General features: G+C 48.2%; 6 protein-coding genes across 6 annotated transcripts; 3 read left to right on the top strand and 3 right to left on the bottom strand.

Annotated features, from left to right (window-relative positions):
- Window positions 1-2,802, top strand: GGS22DRAFT_168696 (uncharacterized protein). The gene is made up of 5 exons (XM_047962209.1): window positions 1-824; window positions 900-1,001; window positions 1,070-1,784; window positions 1,877-2,726; window positions 2,784-2,802. The coding sequence occupies exons 1-4, from the start codon at window positions 665-667 to the stop codon at window positions 2,697-2,699; spliced, it is 1,800 nt and encodes a 599-aa protein (XP_047816609.1). The 5' UTR covers window positions 1-664; the 3' UTR covers window positions 2,700-2,726; window positions 2,784-2,802.
- On the bottom strand, window positions 2,803-3,936 carry GGS22DRAFT_168694 (uncharacterized protein). The gene is made up of 2 exons (XM_047962208.1): window positions 3,693-3,936; window positions 2,803-3,633 (listed from the first exon to the last, which is right to left on the bottom strand). The coding sequence occupies exons 1-2, from the start codon at window positions 3,808-3,810 to the stop codon at window positions 3,143-3,145; spliced, it is 609 nt and encodes a 202-aa protein (XP_047816608.1). The 5' UTR covers window positions 3,811-3,936; the 3' UTR covers window positions 2,803-3,142.
- A 311-nt stretch (window positions 3,937-4,247) lies between these two features.
- On the top strand, window positions 4,248-7,652 carry GGS22DRAFT_168692 (uncharacterized protein). Its single transcript, XM_047962207.1, has 2 exons — window positions 4,248-4,884; window positions 4,957-7,652. Exons 1-2 carry the CDS (start codon window positions 4,597-4,599, stop codon window positions 7,057-7,059), a joined length of 2,391 nt encoding a protein of 796 aa, XP_047816607.1. The 5' UTR covers window positions 4,248-4,596; the 3' UTR covers window positions 7,060-7,652.
- Window positions 7,653-9,516: 1,864 nt separating this feature from the next.
- On the bottom strand, window positions 9,517-13,892 carry GGS22DRAFT_40485 (ARM repeat-containing protein). The gene is made up of 4 exons (XM_047967003.1): window positions 13,280-13,892; window positions 13,095-13,213; window positions 12,130-13,035; window positions 9,517-12,071 (listed from the first exon to the last, which is right to left on the bottom strand). The coding sequence occupies exons 1-4, from the start codon at window positions 13,742-13,744 to the stop codon at window positions 10,256-10,258; spliced, it is 3,306 nt and encodes a 1,101-aa protein (XP_047816606.1). The 5' UTR covers window positions 13,745-13,892; the 3' UTR covers window positions 9,517-10,255.
- Window positions 13,893-14,348: 456 nt separating this feature from the next.
- Window positions 14,349-15,730, top strand: GGS22DRAFT_168688 (BSP-domain-containing protein). Its single transcript, XM_047962206.1, has 2 exons — window positions 14,349-14,438; window positions 14,564-15,730. The coding sequence occupies exon 2, from the start codon at window positions 14,669-14,671 to the stop codon at window positions 15,638-15,640; it is 972 nt and encodes a 323-aa protein (XP_047816605.1). The 5' UTR covers window positions 14,349-14,438; window positions 14,564-14,668; the 3' UTR covers window positions 15,641-15,730.
- GGS22DRAFT_168687 (uncharacterized protein) lies at window positions 15,731-17,928 on the bottom strand. Its single transcript, XM_047962205.1, has 2 exons — window positions 17,410-17,928; window positions 15,731-17,067 (listed from the first exon to the last, which is right to left on the bottom strand). The coding sequence occupies exons 1-2, from the start codon at window positions 17,432-17,434 to the stop codon at window positions 15,938-15,940; spliced, it is 1,155 nt and encodes a 384-aa protein (XP_047816604.1). The 5' UTR covers window positions 17,435-17,928; the 3' UTR covers window positions 15,731-15,937.
- Between the last annotated feature and the right edge of the window lie 2,816 nt (window positions 17,929-20,744).

Below are 20,744 nucleotides of genomic sequence, written 5' to 3'. Positions count from 1 at the left end.
TTCCTGATCCCGAGCGGGTTGACCCCCCTGTTCCATTGCGTCGTCGCCGTGCCGTCGTTGGGTAGTAGCTTTGCAAGAATCCAGGCCGTATGTATGTATGTCTTTGTTAGTAGGAAGGAATATGCTACGGGGGGTTAGTAAGTAAGTAGGCGAGTCGGTTCAATAAGTAAATACATATAAGTCCACCAGCGAATCCCCTCCGCCCACGACCTTGGGGGCTACAAAACTTATTTTCCGCCCCTACTGGCGAAAAAAAAGAGAGTGGTAGCAGTTTACGGATTACGTGCGTAGAAGCAGCAAAGCGAAAGAAAAGAAAGGTGTAGTCGACCGGTCAATCTCAAGGCGTTTTTCTAATTCGACGGCGAAGACTGCGAGACATACATTACTTACATTACGTTTACATGATCTGACGGTGCTGGCGATGCAAAAGGTCTCTTGTCCGCACACACCCGCGAAGGAAGACCCTGCATCAGCTCCTTCGAGAGCCCGCCCCGGATTTCTTAATTGTCCTTCGTCCTTCCCTGAAATTTAACCCTGACCTTCCTGACTTACCCTACCTACCCTTTGTCTTTTTTTACTTACCTACTTACTTTAATTCTCGGGCGGCGCAATCCCTCTCATAATGTTCAATAATCCTTCGTCCTGAAATGTTCAAACCGCCCCGATGAAGGGCTCGTGTGCGCCTCTAGTGCTGCTGCTACTCGCGGTCTTGGGGCTTCTGGCTGGGAAGGACGGGTTGGCGGATGGGCGTGGGATCGCTAGCCGCGACGGCGATGGCGAGTTCCCCGGCCTGGACGGTTTTTTCCGGCATAGGTATCCTACAGGTTAGCAGCCACCTATAAGGCGCGACGTGCCAAGCGAAAAAGAAAAAGTGAGCCGGGTCTAATTTTTGCGTGTAGTTGTGGCGTTTGGCAATCGTCTCTACATAGACGGCGGCGAGCTGTCCCAGCAAATCAACGGGACTGGCTCGAACGGCACCCAATCATATTCATCATACGCCGGTATACACAGCACCTCCGCATCGGTGTATAGAACACCACGAAGAAAACATCTACTAACGAGCAAGTAGCGAACGCGACGTTCTCCCTGAACCTAACCGAATCATGGACGAACGAAACGGTCTCGTTCCGGTCGATCTCCAAGACCGCACCGCTTCTCGACCAGCAAATCTATTGGACCGACCCGACCAACGGTGCCGGCGCTCTGTATACCTGGGGCGGGATGGCCGTGGGGTCCGACCCGCCACCCGAAAACCAACTATGGCTACTCAACACGGACAGCACCGGGGGCGGGACCTGGTCGGAAGTCACGCAAGTGAATTTCCGGGACTTCGCTAAATTATCGCAACCGGTCGGCGCGGCCTTCACGCAGACCAGCAACGCGGGGTTCGCGCTCGGCGGCCAAGTGACCTCAAGAACTGACAGCGGCGTTCAGAAGGAAGATCCGGGGTACGCGTTAACAGGGCTGGTATCGTACAACTTCCGAACGGGTCTATGGTCCAACAGCTCGACCGTGTCTAACTACGGGGGATACGGGACGAATCTGAACGGGCTCGCCGAGTTCGTGCCTTTTGGACCCAATGGATTACTGCTTTTTCTCGGTGGCGCCGAGACGCCGGTCGATGCGACAAATTTTAGTATCTCGCAGGTTGATTGGAATCATATCACCTTATACGACCCCGTCACGGGGATGTGGTATCGGCAGGAGACGAGCGGATCGCGGCCGCCAACGGTTGAGAGGGCGTGTAGTGTGGGAGTCAAGGGACCGAATAATACATATGAAATGTAAGTTTGTTTTACTTTTTTTAGGTTGAGGAGCTTCATCAGGAGTCTGAAATAAGAGGTGAGAGTAAGTTGATGTTAACGGCTCGTGTTAGATTCATATATGGCGGTACAACAGCTCAAGGAGCAGATGGAACCGACAGCACATCGGCAGATGTGCACGTATTATCACTCCCCGGATTCGTCTTCTTCGACGCGCACTCTCCCGGTACACCACGTGCCGACCATGCTTGTACCGTAGTAGGTGGAGGGAAAAGACAGATGTTGAGTTACGGAGGCGTTGATGGTGGACCTGGACTTCGTAATCCCACGACGACAGCCGATCCGTGGAAACAAGGGCTTGGAATATACGACATGACGGAGATGAAATGGACGGACTCATACGATCCTAATGCGGCGAAATACGAAAGCCCAGCACGAGTGACGGATTGGTACACACAAGGAGGAATGAATACAGTGACCTGGTGTAAAAATCTTCGAGAGCTATTCGTCAACGGTAGCTCAGGTACATATGGTACGAACAGTACGACCGGAAACTCCACCTCAACGGACCCGGATAGCTCCAGGTTTAAGAGGACCGGTATCATTGTTGGTTCCACCGTAGGAGGAGTGGTATTTTTAAGCATTATGAGCACCGTCATATTCCTGGTGCTGAGGTGGCGTCGGCGCCGCCGTGAAAGCACGATAGTAGCCAGCACTCTCAACGAATACAGGCCAGAGCCGTGGCCGAAAGATACGCCACGGATGCGGTCGGTGACCCCGGGGACGATGGTGTCGTCACCCACACCGGTTCCGATAGAGATTAGTGGTACTGTAAGGGGGGAATTACCTGCTGAGGATGTGGACTGGACATACGAACTCCCGGTTCCTACACCGAAACTGAGACCCGAGCTCCCGGATCGGAAGTACTCATATTAATGTAATTATATCATGTAAATGAATTAAACCTTAATAAGTATTTGTCAGTTTGGAAGACTGACTTGTGAAACTGAATTGAGGCCTACCAGAATAACTCGTGGCGTATAACCCTCGTGACCCTAGCCTCGTGCCCTTTTCTTAGAATCTAGCCATAACCGCACATTCTGATGGATATTTTATAGTAGCGAGCTGCCTCTCGCCATTCCTCCAAGTAGTAGGCGGACGAGCTACTTGCGGTGGTCGCATAGGTGTGTCTCTCCCTGTGCCGATCGTGACATTCAAAGTCTCGCATAACAGCATGACTTCAGCCACAATTCATCTTAACAACGAATACACGCCGGCTCAGCTTTTCGTTTCGCTAGTCATCGTCGTAGATGCTAGCCAGTTGACCAAGGGAATATTATTCCGCTCCTCCCATAGAAATGGAACTTTATGCACTCCATCTACCCGACCATTTTCTTAACCTTCTCGAGCAACAACCCGCTCTCTCTGCCTAACCTGCGCTGGCCATCCCGACCAGGTTTCCGCGCCTTCGCCATAGCCTTTCTAAACCTCTCACGCTCGGCGATCTTACTGTTTCGTTCCTCATTACGCCTCTCGATCTCTTGAGCGCGGGCATCTGCCTCAGCCTTCTTGCGTTCTGCATCAGCTGAGGCCTTGTCAAAGTAACCGGGTTTGCGCGGGTGCTGTTTACGCCGACGAGGTCGATCTCCTGATCGAGGCTGTGATGTTACTTCCGGTTGCTCCTCTTCTTCGTCTAGCATAGCCTGTCTCTCGGGATGAAGCTGAGGTGAAGGGGGCGCTTCAGTTGCATCTGCATCTTCAGTACCACCCGTTGTCTCAGGTTTAGAAGATGCTTGCTCTGCAGCCTTTATCTTCTTGTATGCCTTCTTGACCTTTGCCTTATGAATTAAGTCCTTCTTTATTTTGTCGACTTAAAGTGGGTTTAAGTTAGTCATACGTGCGTAATAAGGAGTGAGAGCAGATGCAAACCTTTTCTCTTCCATGGTCCATCTGGCAGATTTTGTGGTCCTACGCGAAAACCTTTACGAAGTTTTTTCGCCGCAGGAGTGGCTGCGCTGTCTGATTCGAGAGGTCTTTTCACTGCCATCTTCAACGAATATTTTGTTGCTTGTCTGAAATGTCTAATTCATGAGATTGAGATTAGACTTTAGTGACTGAAAATTGTTGTAATTAATAACAAATTCACAACTGAAGACGCTGAAGATCCTTGAAGTTTACAGTTTGATTTAGCGGTTGAAGTATCGATAAGCTGCGCTGGATAAAAAGCTGGTACTGTTTATGCACGCACTATGTACCTGGATGGACCTACCTAACCAAGTTTGCCAAGTCTAGCTCTTTCCGGATTACAGCATGCTTATCCTTGCCGATACCGCCCCAAATTTGGCAGTCTTTTGCCCAAATAGGTGTGTTAAATGGCAGTAACTAGGCGCTAATTATGACGCTGGACAGTCATAAGATTGATAGGTGAGGAAAGTCCGGATGATCAGAAACAATCCTACATTAATGTAGTGTACCTTCCGACCTCATACACCTGTCTTATGATAATAGGTCTTTCTTCGACCTCTCAACTTCTCAACTTCATTTTGAGTCTAATTCGAAGACGCATTGGAATTACCTAACCCACTCTGGCCTTGACAACTAAGCCCTACCTTTATCAAACAGGCCATACCCTGGCCGTTTCGTTTCAAATATCCTTGTCCTCTAGGCTCTGAGTCTCTTGAGTCAATGAGGCGAGCACGAGTCAGTTCCTGATACCGACCCATCTCTTGCGTCTTTGCAGTGAACAAGAAAACCTTCGAAGACGACTGAAAATGGTTAAATGCTTATAATATGAACTTATTCACAAAGCTCTAGACCGACGACCGAATGCACCATGCCCATGTTTCAAATAGATCCAGAGCGGAGGGAGTCCGCTGAGCAGCCAACTTCACCTACGTCACTCACAATGGCGTCACAACCTGCCCAAAACCAAGATGATAACACATTACGAAGAAAACAATCGGAGGAGAGCATCAGCACGGAATTGTGCGAAGGTCCGATCCCAGATAACCCAGCACCACAAACACCAGAACGAAATCTCTCGACCGAATGCTCTGATCGATCTGAACTCATCGAGCGGCTAAAGAGAGGCGAGAGTCCGACTTGGAAACCGAATCGACATGTTCGTAATCCCCTTTCACTTCAAGGTATAGATGGGAGATCTGAAATGGCTAATGCCGTGGTCAATAATCAGTTCGAATCAATTTGGGGTCAACAACCTGTCTCTCCCACTCGCAGTCCGAAACGTTCGAATGCAGGTTCACCAACTCTACTCCCTCCAGCTACGATAACCCCAGAGAAGAGGAAAAGTCCCGATTCCGATAGCGAGAGAAGACAAGAGGGATTGAGCATTGAACGCCCACGTTCAGCTCTCCATAGCGGCGACTTCACACAAGATGAGATATCTCGAGATGCTGGTCCCGTACAAGATAATCAGCAAGCTCCAAAAAGGCAAGATTTTGATGGTGCTAGTGATTCATGGCTTGCTACTTCGCCTCCGAGGGATTTTAATCCCTTTCAGTTTGAGAGGCGGGAGATTTCAGCAAGAAGACCGGACCAGGCAACTGGTATTTCTTCATTGTCATCCTCTATCTCTTCAAGCTTCATCTATAAGCCACCTACTAGTCCACTAGTCCAGTCAGAGAGTAATGACGATATTGATCTGACCTCTCCTATGGATGGTATCAATATCAGTTCAAGCCTCCCTAGAAATCCACGTCGTCACACCTTCATGTCACCGCATTCAACCTCGTATGGTATGCCTCAAAGCCCATCACCAATACAACCATCGTATCTACGTCAAGAGAGACACTTTCCATACCAGGCACACCAGCCACGACGCTCTCTAGCCTCCACTCCTATTTTCCCAACAACTTCATCTTCTCCGCATACCCCTGCGCTTTTACGGTCTAGGCGTCCGTCATACAGCTCAGACGTCTCGCCGATTCAGCATGCATCCATGGTAGGGTCATACGAGGAAAGCATCTTACGTGGACGAATGTCGACAACTCCCTCGAAACCACTTGATTTCTTAGCTCAGATTGGTGTCCTTGGGCTAGGTAAGTGCAAATCAAGCCTACGGTGCCCTGCTCACGTGACATTGCCGTTTCCTGCTGTATTCTATAGTTATGGTAGCTCTCACGGGCATTCCAAAGTAGAAGATGGGCCTAGTCCGTACGTTGGACAAATAGACTTGGAGAACGGACTTCCAAACCAGGAAGATGAAGTTAGATCAAGACGAAAGATCCAAAGCCGCGCTCAGGAACGGCTGTCAACAGAAGATGATGGAACGGAGACGAATCGTCGCCCTGTAGAACCGTCGGAACGTGACATTCGCAAAGCTCAACGACCCAAACGTAGGTCGACGTCTCCTCGAGCACCCCCTGGCGGGAGTTACCGTATTGCCGAGAAGGGTCAAATCCAGATCATTATCAAGAACCCCAATAAGACAGCAGTCAAACTATTCTTGGTTCCATACGATCTAGCGGGAATGGAGCCTGGAACGAAGACATTTATCCGGCAACGAAGCTACTCGGCTGGGCCGATCATTGAGAACATGCCTCTGAAGGATAGTGGGACGGGGGATCGCCCAATTCTCAGATATCTTGTCCATCTACACATATGTTGTCCTTCTAGAGGCCGGTATTATCTTTACAAGAGCATTAGGGTTGTATTCGCAAACCGCGTACCTGATGGGAAAGAGAGACTTCGCAACGAGATTACTTTGCCCGAGCCAAGATTTACTAGTTACAAGCCGATTAGAGTGATGCATCCTCCTATCTCAGGGGGTACTGGTCCCGGCGCCAGCCTGGCTGCTGACAAGGCGTTCCGACGACGCAGCTCTGGGTTCTACTTCGGCGGTCCAAATCAACATGTCTATGATGCAGCTCACGGACTTCACACGACAAATGTATCATATCAGTCTTATACATCTGATTTCGGCGGACTCGATACTCCGATTGAGCCCGTTCCACTCATACAGAATGAAACAAGGAACACGATAGATGAGGGCAGTAATTTAGGGTTTTCTGATCCCCAGTCACCAAATTCGTCCCAAACTAGTCGACCGAATACACAGAATTCGAACGATGTATCCAGCTGGGACAGTTTGGACGGCCAAATCAGCAGATACGACAAACTTAATAAGGGGGATGTAGGTTATGGAGGCAACGCATTTGCCCGATTGATAAACGGGAACACCGGCGCTGCGGAGAGTCTTTTGTCGCAGAGATTGCGATCACTTGGGGTGGAAGGTCGGGATATGGCAAGCCATGAATCCGACACAATGCAGGAGTAGGACTCCAATTTTTCTCAACTTCATATTCCGACGTTAGGCGCTTGGGCGCCGATCGTCCTTAGGGTCTCATTTATTGGCTTCTGGGTCGGGTTAGCGAGGTTTTGTAACAGGGATACTCCGGCGCCGTTGACGACGTGGCGGCTCTTTGCTTATTCGGTTGAGAGGAGAGGAGATTAAACTTCTCATAATAGATTTGGCTATTGTCCGTACAGGATATTGAAACAACTATTTCAGAAATCTGTTGAAATCGGGATTTACGTGCTTTGAGCTGAATATTTGATGGGTTCCGATTCTAGATTCATAGAACCTTTTAGATCGCTTTCTTGCCCCTTTCCCTCTTTGTATAATATCCAGGTACATTGGTGGGTGATTGCCAAGGCGATCAGCTAATGAGCAGAGCAGAATTTGATTCGATCTCAACGTTTAGTTCATTTCATACTAGTAGGTGGCAAGCTGAGACTCACTACAGTATGAATAATAGGTGAAGCTCTACTCAACAACCCTATTGGGACTCATGAGCACATATTCTATTCAAACCAAACATTTTAATACACAGCAAGCTTCTTCATACCTTCATTTTGAACGTAGACCTGATTGATGTCGACTAATTATGACTATTACCTAGGGAGTCATTTAAAGATGACTCTATACAGTCATGTTGGAGACTATCCGTGGTTTGGCTTCCGGACGGTAGTGAGAGTATCTAGTATATAAGTCGGTTCTAGGTGAGCATCCTCTTGTCAATATTCTCGATTAAAGCCAATGGAAATATATATATTTAAATTATTATGAAATAACTTGAAGACTATCTTCAACACTTCGCAACCAATGAGTCCTTCAACTACATCAGTTGTCGGGATACCTCTACCCTCGGTGTGGGTAACTGAACCATCTACAACTTTTCATCCTTGCATTTTGTTTTCTTAACCGCGGTTATTATTACCTACCCAACATTGGTGTCGTAGATTATTGGTACTATTCAGCAAGCTCTCCTATCTTAAATGTATCACTTGAACTCCTCACGGACAACCAAAGATATCGCGACATTCCGGTCATGATATCGACCCTCGATGTCGCATTTTACACAAAAGGCATCCACTCGATAAGATTTTCTCAACTCCATAATACGGTATTAGAGCCCTTGATGTCGAGAAAATAGGGTGGAATGAGAAGAATGAAGAGATTCTTACCACGAATCCCCGTGTATTCACAGTACTTACTACAGCAGATAATATGAGATTATTCATATATTTCTCAACCCACGTCACCCAATATATCTCTTAATCCTCGCTTTCGATAATCGCGATCACTCAGTCAAATCTCAGTTTATTCAGTATTCCACCTCTCCCATGGGACAAGAAAGGTCTTCCAAACATGGTGACCAATATCTATATCTTCGATAGGGCGAACGATTTTCTGGCCGGTCGATACAAGTATTGTTTAGGGCTCAGTACCCAGGTATGCATACATCGGTTTAACACACCTGGCACATCTTGTGTCAGTTTTATCCTGCACACGACAGGTTTTTCTTTCCGCGCAGCTTACAATGAGGCACATTAAGGACCTGCACTCTACGCTCTACTCTATTACCAGAGACCAGTGTACGATGCGTTCTGACCTTCTCTTACAATCCCCCGATTCTAGGTACCTACCAACAGCACAAGTGTACCGTAACAGAAACTCGCGTACGAAAGATAATATACATACAATAACAACAGCCAGACCGCCCATATACCAGGTTTAGATGCCACGAAAAATCAGAACCATGTTTGGAAATCGGGCCATTGATTGATTATATTAATTTAGTCGATTATTATCCTCCACATAGAAGGAGGACGAGGCGTCATCAATGAGAAGCTGGACAGGAAAACAGCACTAAACGTCCCGCACACACTCTCTTCAAGAGACCTGGGACGTCAAACACCTATACCGAACGTACAGAGATATACCTCGCGCCATGCGAGTCACGCGTATCGCAGATGTTCCATCTATTCCGGAGACGGGAATCGATGCGGACGCTTTGGACGTGGACCAGCGACCTAGACTGGGATCGACAATTCTACACGTATGATAGACGTGAATAGTTGGAGTCATGCCTCTCCATTTAACACAACTTAGACCATTAACACTGTCTAAGACGAGAAGAAGGAACAGAAGCTAGGTCACATAACTGGCTTGCTCTTCAAGATTGGCTGGCCGCGTTGTTGCCTTTGGGCTGTATGTTTCCTTTTGGGACCATGACGAGTGAACACCACCACCCTACTTAGTTAGATTTTTACGACGTTTCCAGTTCATATCCATCACTTACCTAATACACAATATGCAACTCGATCAATTTCCACGTGCCTATATATATATAGGTATATATCATATCATGGTGATAATTAAGGGTCATGTTTTGTTTCCCCGTGAGAGTAATTTGTGCGATAGCCTTCAAGTATGAGGTTCATTGAAATCGACTAATACGGGATCCTTAAACCCCTAAGCATTCACATTACCATTACACTAATTCCCACCTACCTACCCAGACAACCACAAAGCATCCATATCACTCACTCACGCACAATCTCCAAACGCAGCCAAATCAGATAATCAGGTATCATCCCATCGATTGAACTACAAAAAACCCCGTCACAAAAGTCCACCCTCCAGACAACTTACTTCCTCACTAGTGACAACAACTATCATTACAAAATCTGTACGGTAAACCCATCCCATCCCATCCCTCGCCCCTTAATATCCCTGATTCCCCGTAGCCGTGGTAGCTACGGCACTACCTAGGTACTAATAGCAATCCCGATTCGCCATTTTTCGCCCGTTAGGTATAATTGGATCCCCCGTATCCGCCACCGCGTCTCAGGGTATAATTCCCGGTCCTCAAAAGATGTGGGTATGATACAAAGCAGCACGGCAGAGTAGATAGATAGGTACACATGAATCAACTCGACTCCAGTTTTAAGGTAAGGCAAAGTAATGGTATCGCGACGAATGCAAAAACAGAGACGGAGAGAGAGATAGAGAGACCACCAGCGCCTAACTAATGACTATGTAGTGTAGTGCCTGGGACCGACCAAACGACAGTATGTGCGTATATGCAAGGCAGACCAGAAAAGCATGCCTGACTTTCGAGAACCAATTCATGGTACTGATGGAAGAGAAGCCAAGGTGTTTAAAGAACCCGGTTACCCGTATTCGCCTAGGCAACAGAAACTCCGTTCTCCCTCTGCCTCTTGACGATATAGTAGGTAATCAAGCTCTTAGGATCGTCCTTGATGTTCTTCATGCTCTCCCAGAACTTAGCCTCACCCAAGCGAGCGTGTAGCGCAACACAGAGCTGAACGGCATCCATTCGGACGCCACTTTCTTTGCTCTCGAGACACCTGGTCGCAAGGCCTAGTAGGCCCGCGATCTCATTTTCACTAGGTGAGAACGTAGTCCTCGTATCCACGAGCTCTTTGAGTACATGGAGTCCCATGCTTAGGCTACGGTGGCCCGAGGTGTCCATGTCCATCTTGGTCAGATTCTTCGTCATAGTCACTGTGATTTCAGCTGCGTCGCCGAGTACTACTAGTTCGTCTGCAAGCAGCTCTAGCCCGCTTACGATATGCGTTCGAGCGTCGTAGCGGGTGCGTGCAGCAAGCAGTGCCTGTAGTCCGCGCGACACGTGGGGTTGGAATCTATCGCGAGATTTCTTGAGCAGCAACTTAATAGTGGCAAGGATCTGCGCTTTCACATCCTGGATCTTCTCAGGGGCAATGTTACCGAGAGGAGATTCGAGATACTCGAAAAGCCCCTGTAACAAAGCGTCGAACTTGCTATCCTCAAGTACTATCTTGTTATCACGGAGAAGACTCTGCAACTTGCGGAAACCATGTACGTCCAGGGTCTGGGCCTTGACTCTAGCAATGCCACTTTCGATCAGACGAGAGTTTTGGCGAGACTTATCCGGAGAGACAAGAGGACTGCCGTTGGTGCCATTCGTCTCTGTCGGGGGATGAGACAGATTAGCAGCATCTTCATTAATGGGCTTATCTTTAAGCACTGGTTGCTCTGCAATAGGATTAACCGACGGACGAGGAGTCGTTTGATCCTCCGTAAAGGGATCCTCGTAAACTTTGAGGGCTTTTGACGGTGTTGGGGTTGGAGTGGCTGATGCGGATTTGGAGACGATCGATGCATCCACATCTTCGATAATTATCGATGCTCTAGGAGAAGGAGAAGACTTGGGTGCAGCTGGCCGTGCGCTCTCCTTTAATTGAGCAATTGTTGGCACAACAAGCGTGATATCCTCATTCGGATTTGAAGGGCTGCTAAGGTTAGGTTCACTTGCAAATGGTGGCTTAACCTTCCCCGGACTCTTCACTGGACCTCTAGTCGGACTAGTCCTTGGAGATTTGGTTGCTTTGCCATTTGCTGGCTTCGAAGGTGTTGGAGCGATACTAGATTCACTAGCAGTTGCTGCATGACCAGGTCGTGTTCTTGGGGCCGTCCTTCTAGGTGACCCCGAGATCGTCTTTGGCGTCACACCTTTTGATTTCGCGGTATCGGTGGGGCTTGTGTGCTCCCTTGATGGACCATCGTGAGACCGGACAGAATAGGGCCCGGCAGTAGCAGGTCGAGGTGCAATGTCCGGTCTTCTTCTAGCTGGACGCATGGGTGCCACCGACATACCGCCATGAGACTTCATCGCACTTTCTGGGCGTTCCGGGCGAGTTCGGGTTGCAGGAGCGGTCGCATGTGAAGCGGATGATACATTTGACGAGCCAGACACCGTCCGCGCCGGCGTGACCGTGGCCATAGCAGATCCCGGTCGAGAAGGTAGATTCCTCGTATTTAAAGCCCTCTTTTGTGCCAACATCGCCTCCCTCAGCGAAGGCTTTGTGCTAGTCATGGTACTCTTCGAGAGACCTAAGCCTGGCCGTGAGGCCGGCTCGGACTTCTTCGGAGAATTCGGGTTGTTAGGATCCTTCTGTAACAATTTCTGTGCAGTGGCTTCAAGATTATCTATGATTCTAAACTCGATTAGTCAGCACACTGAAAATGGGAGAGTCGTATAATCATCAAACTTACACTTCCGCTCTCGCGGGCCAGATTGCAGCAAACGCCCAGTACGTTGAGCGCATCTTCTCGCGCACTCCGGGGTTTGCATCATTGAGACCCTTCTTGATACATTTCTCGATCATGTCCAAGCCTCCACCATGTTCGAGATGATTCTTGTGATGCGACTCTTTCTTCAACAGAGTCTTCAGCCAACCTGTAGCGTACATCCTCGGTTGGACATTCTTATCCTGACAGGCACCCCATACGTGTTGCATGATCCTAGCGTTGTAAGTAACTCTTCCAACGATGGTGTCCACGACGGCATTGGCCAATTGAGATGTGATCTTCTTTGTAGCAGCACATAATTTGATGAAAGTCTGCATGAGGAGTTCGACCATTGGGTCGATGCCTGGTCCAAAAGTATTGGCTAGATCCTGGACGAGGGCACATCCCTCCTTGGACAAACTGGTTCGTAGAGAGACGACAGCCTTGATAATGCCATCGAGTAAGGCTCTGCAGCCATTAACAAAGACATCCGGAAAATCGGATGGTGCATTGCCAGCATTAAGTCGTCGTAACTTGGTGATACTCTCTTCTCTCTTTAACCAATTTTGTTCGGTTTCCTTGCTCTCGAACCATTGGTGCATGTCCTTGATCGTGTCATCCAATTCTCGTTGGGTATTGACGTATGAGGGCTCAACCGACTCCGCCTTGGTTTCCGGCATTGGTGTTATTGGCCGGTCGCTAACCAGCGACGAAACACTCGCAGCCAGATTCGGTCGCCCCTGCATCATCGACGAGCCCGGTCTCGATTCCGGGTCTGCCCTCGCAGAAGTTGGGGCTAATGCCTTCACGATGGCTTGTTCTATGGCAGGTCGTACTTTAAAGTTCTTCAACTGCTTCTTGAGGTCAGACTTTGCTGCGTTTGGCGCGTCCCTATAGCTAATGTTAAAATCCATGTCATGTATGTAAATATAGTATAGGATATTGCGAACTTAAATAATTCTATGACGGTGCTCTTGGCGGCATCTCGGACCATGCCATCAGCATCTTCTAGTAGTTCCATCAAAGTTGGGACGTAGGTGCGGAATTGCAAGCCGTGTTCCTTGTTCATCTGTTTCATTGTTAGCGCGTCTGGTGTCACCGTAGATATCGTAGCAGATTGCTAAGTCGCGCATACTTGTAGTAACCATTGCATGCCGGCCTCCTTTGCTCTGGGATTCTTTCCAGCCATGGCAGTGTTGCGCACAAATCTTTCGGCGTCCATTGGTACCTGGATATATATAGTCGCCATTGCTTGTATGGCTAGAGCTCTGATCTTATCTTTCTGATCACCCATCTTCTCGACGATGAGTGGTAGCGTGTGTTTCGCTTCTTTGACGATGAACTTAGGTTCTTGGAGCGACATGCGCGTCAAGAGATGGTTAAGCGTGGTAAAACCGGCATTGACGAGCACAGAGTGTTGGGAGCTTGAGGCGAGTCGAAGAGCTTCGAAGAGAGGCGCGACACAAGTGTCGGGCACGCTGTAGTGTTTAATATCAGACTTCACGGCAGTGACATGTTGAACCTTGGCTTCAATAGAGGCATCTTTTCTGAGAAATGCCAACAGGCCATCGACCTGTTCCTCCGTGAGTAGTTCGGCCATGATCCTTGGGGAGAATCGAGGATCAGGCAGCGAGTCGTGATGATTCAACAAAATTCGCGATTGTAGATGGTCGTGTTCGTTATGTTAACTTCAAAATAGGATGCGAAAAGGTCGTGCTATCGAGCCGTCGCGGTTGAGAGGTAAAAGGGGGTTTAGGTAGGATGTAGTTAATGAGAAATACTCGAATTCAGAAAGGTCGAATTGACTAGGTGATTCAAGTACCTATCAAAAGCAAAAAGTTTGCGATAACGGTTCAAGAGATTATTTCATTTCAGGTGGGTAGACGGTTAACATCAGCTAATTGCGCAAGTGGGCAAGTGGACAAGAATAAGTTGTGAAGGAATCTTGGAATGGTTTAATGTTAATGCTTAGTGTTTGGTGTTTAATGTTCGACGGAATAAATCTTGCACAACGAAAAACCTGAGGGCACTCTTTCCCGTTGTTGTTGTCATAAAGTCTGCTACAATACAAAGTACTCTGTTGATGCGGGAAATGGCCACCAGGACAACGGGGGGTAGTCCCCACACTTTAATAGCACTAACATGACCACTAATTGATCCCTACTATCCATGATAGGTCTGTGATATCCCGGCAACCTGGATCCCTGTTATAGAAAGACCAGGAACATTAAATGCCATCCATAGTGCTGCCCCTCACCGATTCGCCTTCGCGGGGCATCTCACAGCGCTACTAGGTAGGTCCACGGGTATTACCATTTGAAGCTCTAGGTAAACATCCTCTAGATGGAGCCTCTCGTACGACCTTAGAAAGAGCCTCATACAAGTTACAGCTTACCTCCTACTTACCTATATTTTCTAGGTACATACCAACCAACCAACTCCATCTATCTTGTAGTACAAGGAGTTTCAATATCAGTGAACACACCCGAATAGCATCGATATCTTATTCTATCCTTCCAATTCCATGAGTCAATCCGATCCATCGAACATTCCATCCTCGACGGATAACATCCACATCCACCTCGCCATCTCACAAGACCAAGACCGGAAGTCAACTTCCTCAACAATGACCGTCCCTCCCGAAACCACACCGGTCCCCCCGTCCGTCTTCACCCCCGGCACATCACCCCGAACCGACGAACCAAAGCCAACACCAACATCCACCGCCATCCCCATCCCCATCCCGCCAACCGCTAAACCCGCACCCGAAAACGAAGGAAACTCCACGAAGCCCCTCGCACTCCCCCGTCTCAGATTCCACGTAGAAGACCTCACGCACACAGGCTCCGCCGTCTTCCTCTCCTCAGTACAAGCCCCAGCCGTACTCACGACAAGCATCGAATCCATCCACAAGCACCTCTACGACATATCCCTCTCATCCCCAACAACCACAACCACAATCTCATCACACCCCCCAAAACCGCGCGTAATAACCCTTTTCCTGCGCGACATCCCAGGCGTAGCCTACACAACCAGCTCCGACCTCGACCCAGCCCACAAAGAAATCCACTTCTCACTGTCCTACATCGCCTCAATCGCCTCCTCCCGGCAAGCCCACGAAATAACCGGCGTGCTACTCCACGAATTAGTCCACTGCTACCAATGGGCCGCGCAAGGGAGTGCGCCGGGGGGATTAATCGAGGGAATAGCCGACTGGGTGCGTCTGCGGTGCGACCTAGCGCCACCGACCTGGAAGCAGGACAACGTGCCGGAGAAGTGGGACGTGGGGTACAGTGGGACGGCGTATTTTCTAGACTACCTAGAGCGGCGGTTTGGGGACGGGACGGTGCTGCGGGTGAATGAGAAGTTGGGGAAGGAGAAGACGTACAAGGAGAAGGCTTTTTGGACGGAGCTTGTGGGACGGCCGGTCGAGCAGCTGTTTGAGGATTACAAGGAGACGTTGCCGAAGAAGGGCGAGGATGAAGGAAAGAAATGAGACTGGACTAGATTTGTTACTAAGCGATATAGGAGTTACGGAAGCGAGGCCACATTTCAAGATGGATGATCTCTTAGACGGAACTTCTTACTATTTTAGAGTTGTAATCAATGCTACATTTTCTAAATCAGATAACCTCTAGTCAAAATAACAAAGTAATGGCTCCATTGTCGGGATGCCTAGCCCATTTGTCCATGTTGATCCAGTTACCTCGAGTCCAAATCCCTAAACCAAGACGCCATGCCATGAAAAATCTGCGGTATCGAAGATGAAATAATGAGAAGAGAATCGTCTATATTAATGGTGTACCGCACCAGCGACACCTGCCTCGCTCTCGCTCACCACACTTCCGACCTCGGTCCAGCTGGCTGGGGTCATCATGCCCTCATCGTCGCTCATCACATCGTAATGACGGCTTCCAGACCACGATACAGCAGATACAGCCTCGCCGATATCCTCACCAGAACCTGCTAGCGAAGCAGAGTCTGTTGGTGTTAACATACCGTCACTAACAAGTTCTGGCTCGGACATGGGCTCAGCAGGAGAAACGGGTAGAGGCGAGTAGAAGCTGGCGGTCGAGGCGTCATGAGCCCAAGCCTGGATAGAGCTGTAGGCGTCGTGCGAGTCTTCTTGCCCGGCGGTCATATATTCATCTGGGCCAAGTTCACGTTCGGAAGGTTCGGCTGGTGCTGACCGGGTGGCCGATGGATGGTCATCAGTATCAACTAGCGGGGTTTCGGAGGTGGCGGCAGCGGCGGTAATGGCAGGAGATGGTAATAGAGTTGCAGATGGAGGCGTGTTATCCTTAATACCAAGCTGGGTGCTAGCGCTGTAGATATCCGACTCGATTTCATCTTTCTCGGGATCCATCAAACTGTTTTCAAAGGCAATGTCCCCATCGATTCCGTGCTCGTCAGAGAAGGGGTTTGTGTAGATGGATTGAGATAAGCCTCGAGCTCCGTCTCCACGTCGTCGAAGTAGACCTTCATTGTTCCGGGCTTCTAATCCTGTCTGGAAAACGTAGGTACCTTTCTCAGCATTGCCGTCCTCTCGGAGAAAATCATCGAAACTCGAGCCTCGTGGTCGCGAACCTCCAACTTTCTCTGGGTCACTCGATTCCTGTGTTTTCTTCTCTTCGCGGAGGGCATTCCAATACATTATTTCTTCTCTCTGTCGTCGGCGGGTCTCATCGTCGGCATCGACATCCATGTCGCCATTAATATCGACTCCTCGGGATCGGAAGAATCCTTCGGCATCTTCGGGTCTATTGAAAAGGTTCTCTCGTTCTTGAGGGGTGACGCTGTCGCCGAGAGCATGAAGGGCTATAGCAATTCGGCGTCGAAGGTCATTTGCCATGCGCTGTAGCTCCGGTGATTCGTAAACTGCTATAGCAGCCGCGACGGCGACCGAAAGGGCGATAACGCCGACTGAAACAGCAGGATGGTTAAAAGGAGGCATGATGTAGATGGTGGGGTTTATGGTGTATAATCCAAAGAACAAACGAAAGACTTGTACTATGATAAACAGTAGATTGGATAATAATATTTGTGCGAAACCATTAGAAAGGAATATTGCTAATAATGATGATGCCTAAGTTTCGAGGATTGAAAATAGACAGAAGAGCTTGCGTTGCTGTCTCGCCACTGTACTCGAGCCACTACAGCTACCTACTAGGCAGGCCAGGCAGGCGTATTTCAAAAGTGATCCGTGATCCGCAATGATTGACGTGGGGTAACAAGAAGTACAAATGACATGTTTGGACTACTTACCCTTGGCGACCACGGGAACAGGCATGTTTCAAGCCGAAGCCGTAAGCCAACAAGAAAGGATGCAGACACCCGCAAGAGAGGTGGCTGGCCGATTCAAAATAATATTTTTGAAGCGAAGAAAAAAAGGAATGAAAGTAAGAAAAGAATTTAAAGTGTAAGAGGGGGGAGGGGAAGTAGAAGAAGAGGAAAAGGAAAGAGTTGGTTCGCTACGACGGAGGACAGCGGGGAGTCGCAACGAGGCACCCCAGACTCTCCCTAGAAGGATAAAGTTTGTAGGTACATATAAGCGAGGAAAAAGCAGGTAAAATACGCCCAAAGTTCAAAGGAAGGCATAATCGCTACCTCCCAACGCAACTCAAACTCAAAGCCTCATTGCGTAATGATTATAGGCCAATGAGCTGCGCCATGGTTGAAGGAGGACCCGAGAAAAGAGGGACATTAAACTGTAATCCACCCACATATTGGCAGCTGAAAGGTACCTACATTACTTGAAGAGTAAGATGACTTTGAAGCCTCTAAGGACCAGCTAAATTTCATTAATTAGAGGAAAATCACGGTATAATATGTTGGATGGGAACCACCTAACAATTACCTAGAATATTGATGTATGTCTTAGAAAACATTGAGTTTATCTTGATAAAGACCGGTACATTACCCGGTACCAAACAGCTGGACCCTTGATGGGATGTATCCGATGTACATACAGGTACCTATGTAGTATCCGTCCATGGTGTATGCGCCCCGCATTGGCACAGGAATGTACCTATCCTAACCTTAGAAGTTTATCTGAGAATATCTTATCTTCTTCAATCCCTGGTTCGAATCATGTCCTGTTCATGAAGTCTTAAGGGTAACAAGAGCTGTCAAATACGGCCCTTGCATGAACTATTTTCAACCATTAGGAGGATGGGACGAGTTGGTATATGAGAGGCTTGATAGGGCAATTAGCTCTCAGGTACTGCCCGAAAGTTTGGGCTGCACTGCGAGTTGGAGTCGTACAAACTCTGGTATCTTCTAAATCACAACACCTGATAATCATAGCTAACGAATTCAGTTCCCGGACCTCTTGCGTGACCGTGATTCTAGATCCATACTATCACGAGGAAGCTAAAAGGGACATCGAAGAAAAGAAGAAACATCAAGAAACAAACGACGGGAAATGGGGAAAGTCCTCATACTAGACCTACATAATTTCGAAGTCTCCAATCTATAAAATTCAAGGCAATGTAGAAAACTACCAACAAAAGCTTGGCGACCCTATTCCACTGCGGTAGTTAAAGCTGACCCGCAGCACGTCCAATGCAAGGCACAATTACGGCAAGTGGGAACTTCAATTGAACATCTCACTGCTGTCATGTTTGTTCGAGATAGCCTTTTCATCATTAACTGTAAGCTGAGTCTTGGCTAAAAGGATTACAGGTATTTTTACCTGGAATCCAGATATTTAGTCGACGAAACACTACGTACACATCCGTACGTCATAAGGGTTCTAGAAGTGGGTGAACTTCACGATATCCGGATTCTATGACGTCTTTATAACTTTAAGTAGTTGAGTAGTATAAGGGCGCTGCCATAAGTATCATGGATAAAGACCTTATGGCACTTACTAGTGGAAGACTATAACTAATTATATTCGAAGATGAGCCGATATCTCTACGTCAACAGAAATTACGTCTAGCACAAGAGGGAACAGTCCCCATATCAAAGGATCTCGCAATACATAGTACTACGTGGCACCTATCGACTACCAACGAAGTCTCCATAACAACCACTAAGACTAGATAGGATCGTCGAGAATATCCCTAGGTTTGGTTCGATCCACGATCACGGATCGCCGACTTAGATCCGGAAGACGACGAAGTCGGCTGTGGCGTTTTTTAATACTATTCGATCTCCTACTATGCAAGCTCACACGCCGTTATAGGAGTATGGGCATATGTCCTTTTAATTAGGCAAGACTATCATTGCCATAAGAGCTATGATGTCTGCCTAAGTAGGCAATAGTCATGAGCATGACTATAGATGCCCAGTACCTCAAAAGCGGGAGCTTATGAGTATCGTACTCTTCTCGAACCTACCTGCCGACGCTCGAGCTCCTTACATTTTAAGGCACACACAGAGCGTAGTGGGCACATGTCTGGATTTAGTGTGTGCAGATAGCGATGGGAGCAGCGCCATGGTTGTGAAGATGCGCATGTAGACTTGACAATAAGAAGACTTACCTTCTCTATTGTAAATTTTTGGTTATGGAACCGATGAGGTTATATAAGCCGTAGTTGTCTAACATACCACAATTCAGCACAGCATAGCGATGTCAGCCATAGAGTCGTCTAGGCCGATGCAATCCTTAACTCAGATGTAGGACAGAGCGAGCTATGATTATTGCTAAGCGCGGTTGTAGCATCGTAGCAGTTCTTCATCCAATTCTTCTCTATCTCGGACACGACGTCGAGATGACCTGGGATGCTCGCAAATTTGCGAACTAGGATAAGTTACAGCTAGGTAACAAACCTATATATAATCAGCCATCGCTACCCGTCTCGTATTATAATAGCTAGAGCCCTTACATACCCTCACATCAAACTCCCAACAATCCCACGCGCCCCAAAGGGCATCGCGGAAATAGTGAACTTTCCCAACCCCAACGTAATAGATTCCATCAAGTAATCCGAATACCCTCGAGCACGGGACACGGCATCAGCACCGGTCAGAGTAGTCGTAATGGGCACAAATCCTATTCGAGGGCCATCTAGTCCGGCCCGCGACACGACGCCACCGATCTAACGGCCCTCGATAGATCCAAGGGATGAGATGGCAATGAGCGCGTGCAAACGAATTACCCATATTTTTCATTCGAATTGGGTATGTACATGCAGGTGAAAACGCCTCACGCCAGCATCGAAGGAACAGAGATAAAAACACCTTTCCCACCGGCGCTATGCGGCATATCTATCTTGGGTAACCCGGACCCCCAACAGTCAACCAGTTAGCTAAGCTCATAGAATGTAGGTGCTAAGTTGGTAGATACCTAGGTGGTAGGTAGTAAGTATTATCTAACAAAGTGTCACAGGCCTAGAAAAGCGAACGGGAAACAGGTATTCGATAACAATAGGTAAATGATATGTATATTTTTTGCGGGTTTTGCATGATTTTACTGTCTTTGAATAGGTACGGCAAAGTAATCCCCATCTGTGCGATCCCCTTCCGCTAGTCAGACAGCGGGATTAGGAGGACCTCTCAACTAACCGAATCCCAGCATCATTAGTAAGTAATAGTAGTAAACACCCAGTGCTGTAGAAAAGCGAAAGGCGTTCCACAGCGTCGGTCAGTTGATC

The sequence above is a fragment of the Annulohypoxylon maeteangense genome (assembly GCF_022496945.1).
Source record: "Annulohypoxylon maeteangense strain CBS 123835 unplaced genomic scaffold GGS22scaffold_14, whole genome shotgun sequence".
NCBI lineage: Eukaryota > Fungi > Ascomycota > Sordariomycetes > Xylariales > Hypoxylaceae > Annulohypoxylon > Annulohypoxylon maeteangense.
This window is presented reverse-complemented; position numbering and strand designations above follow the sequence as displayed.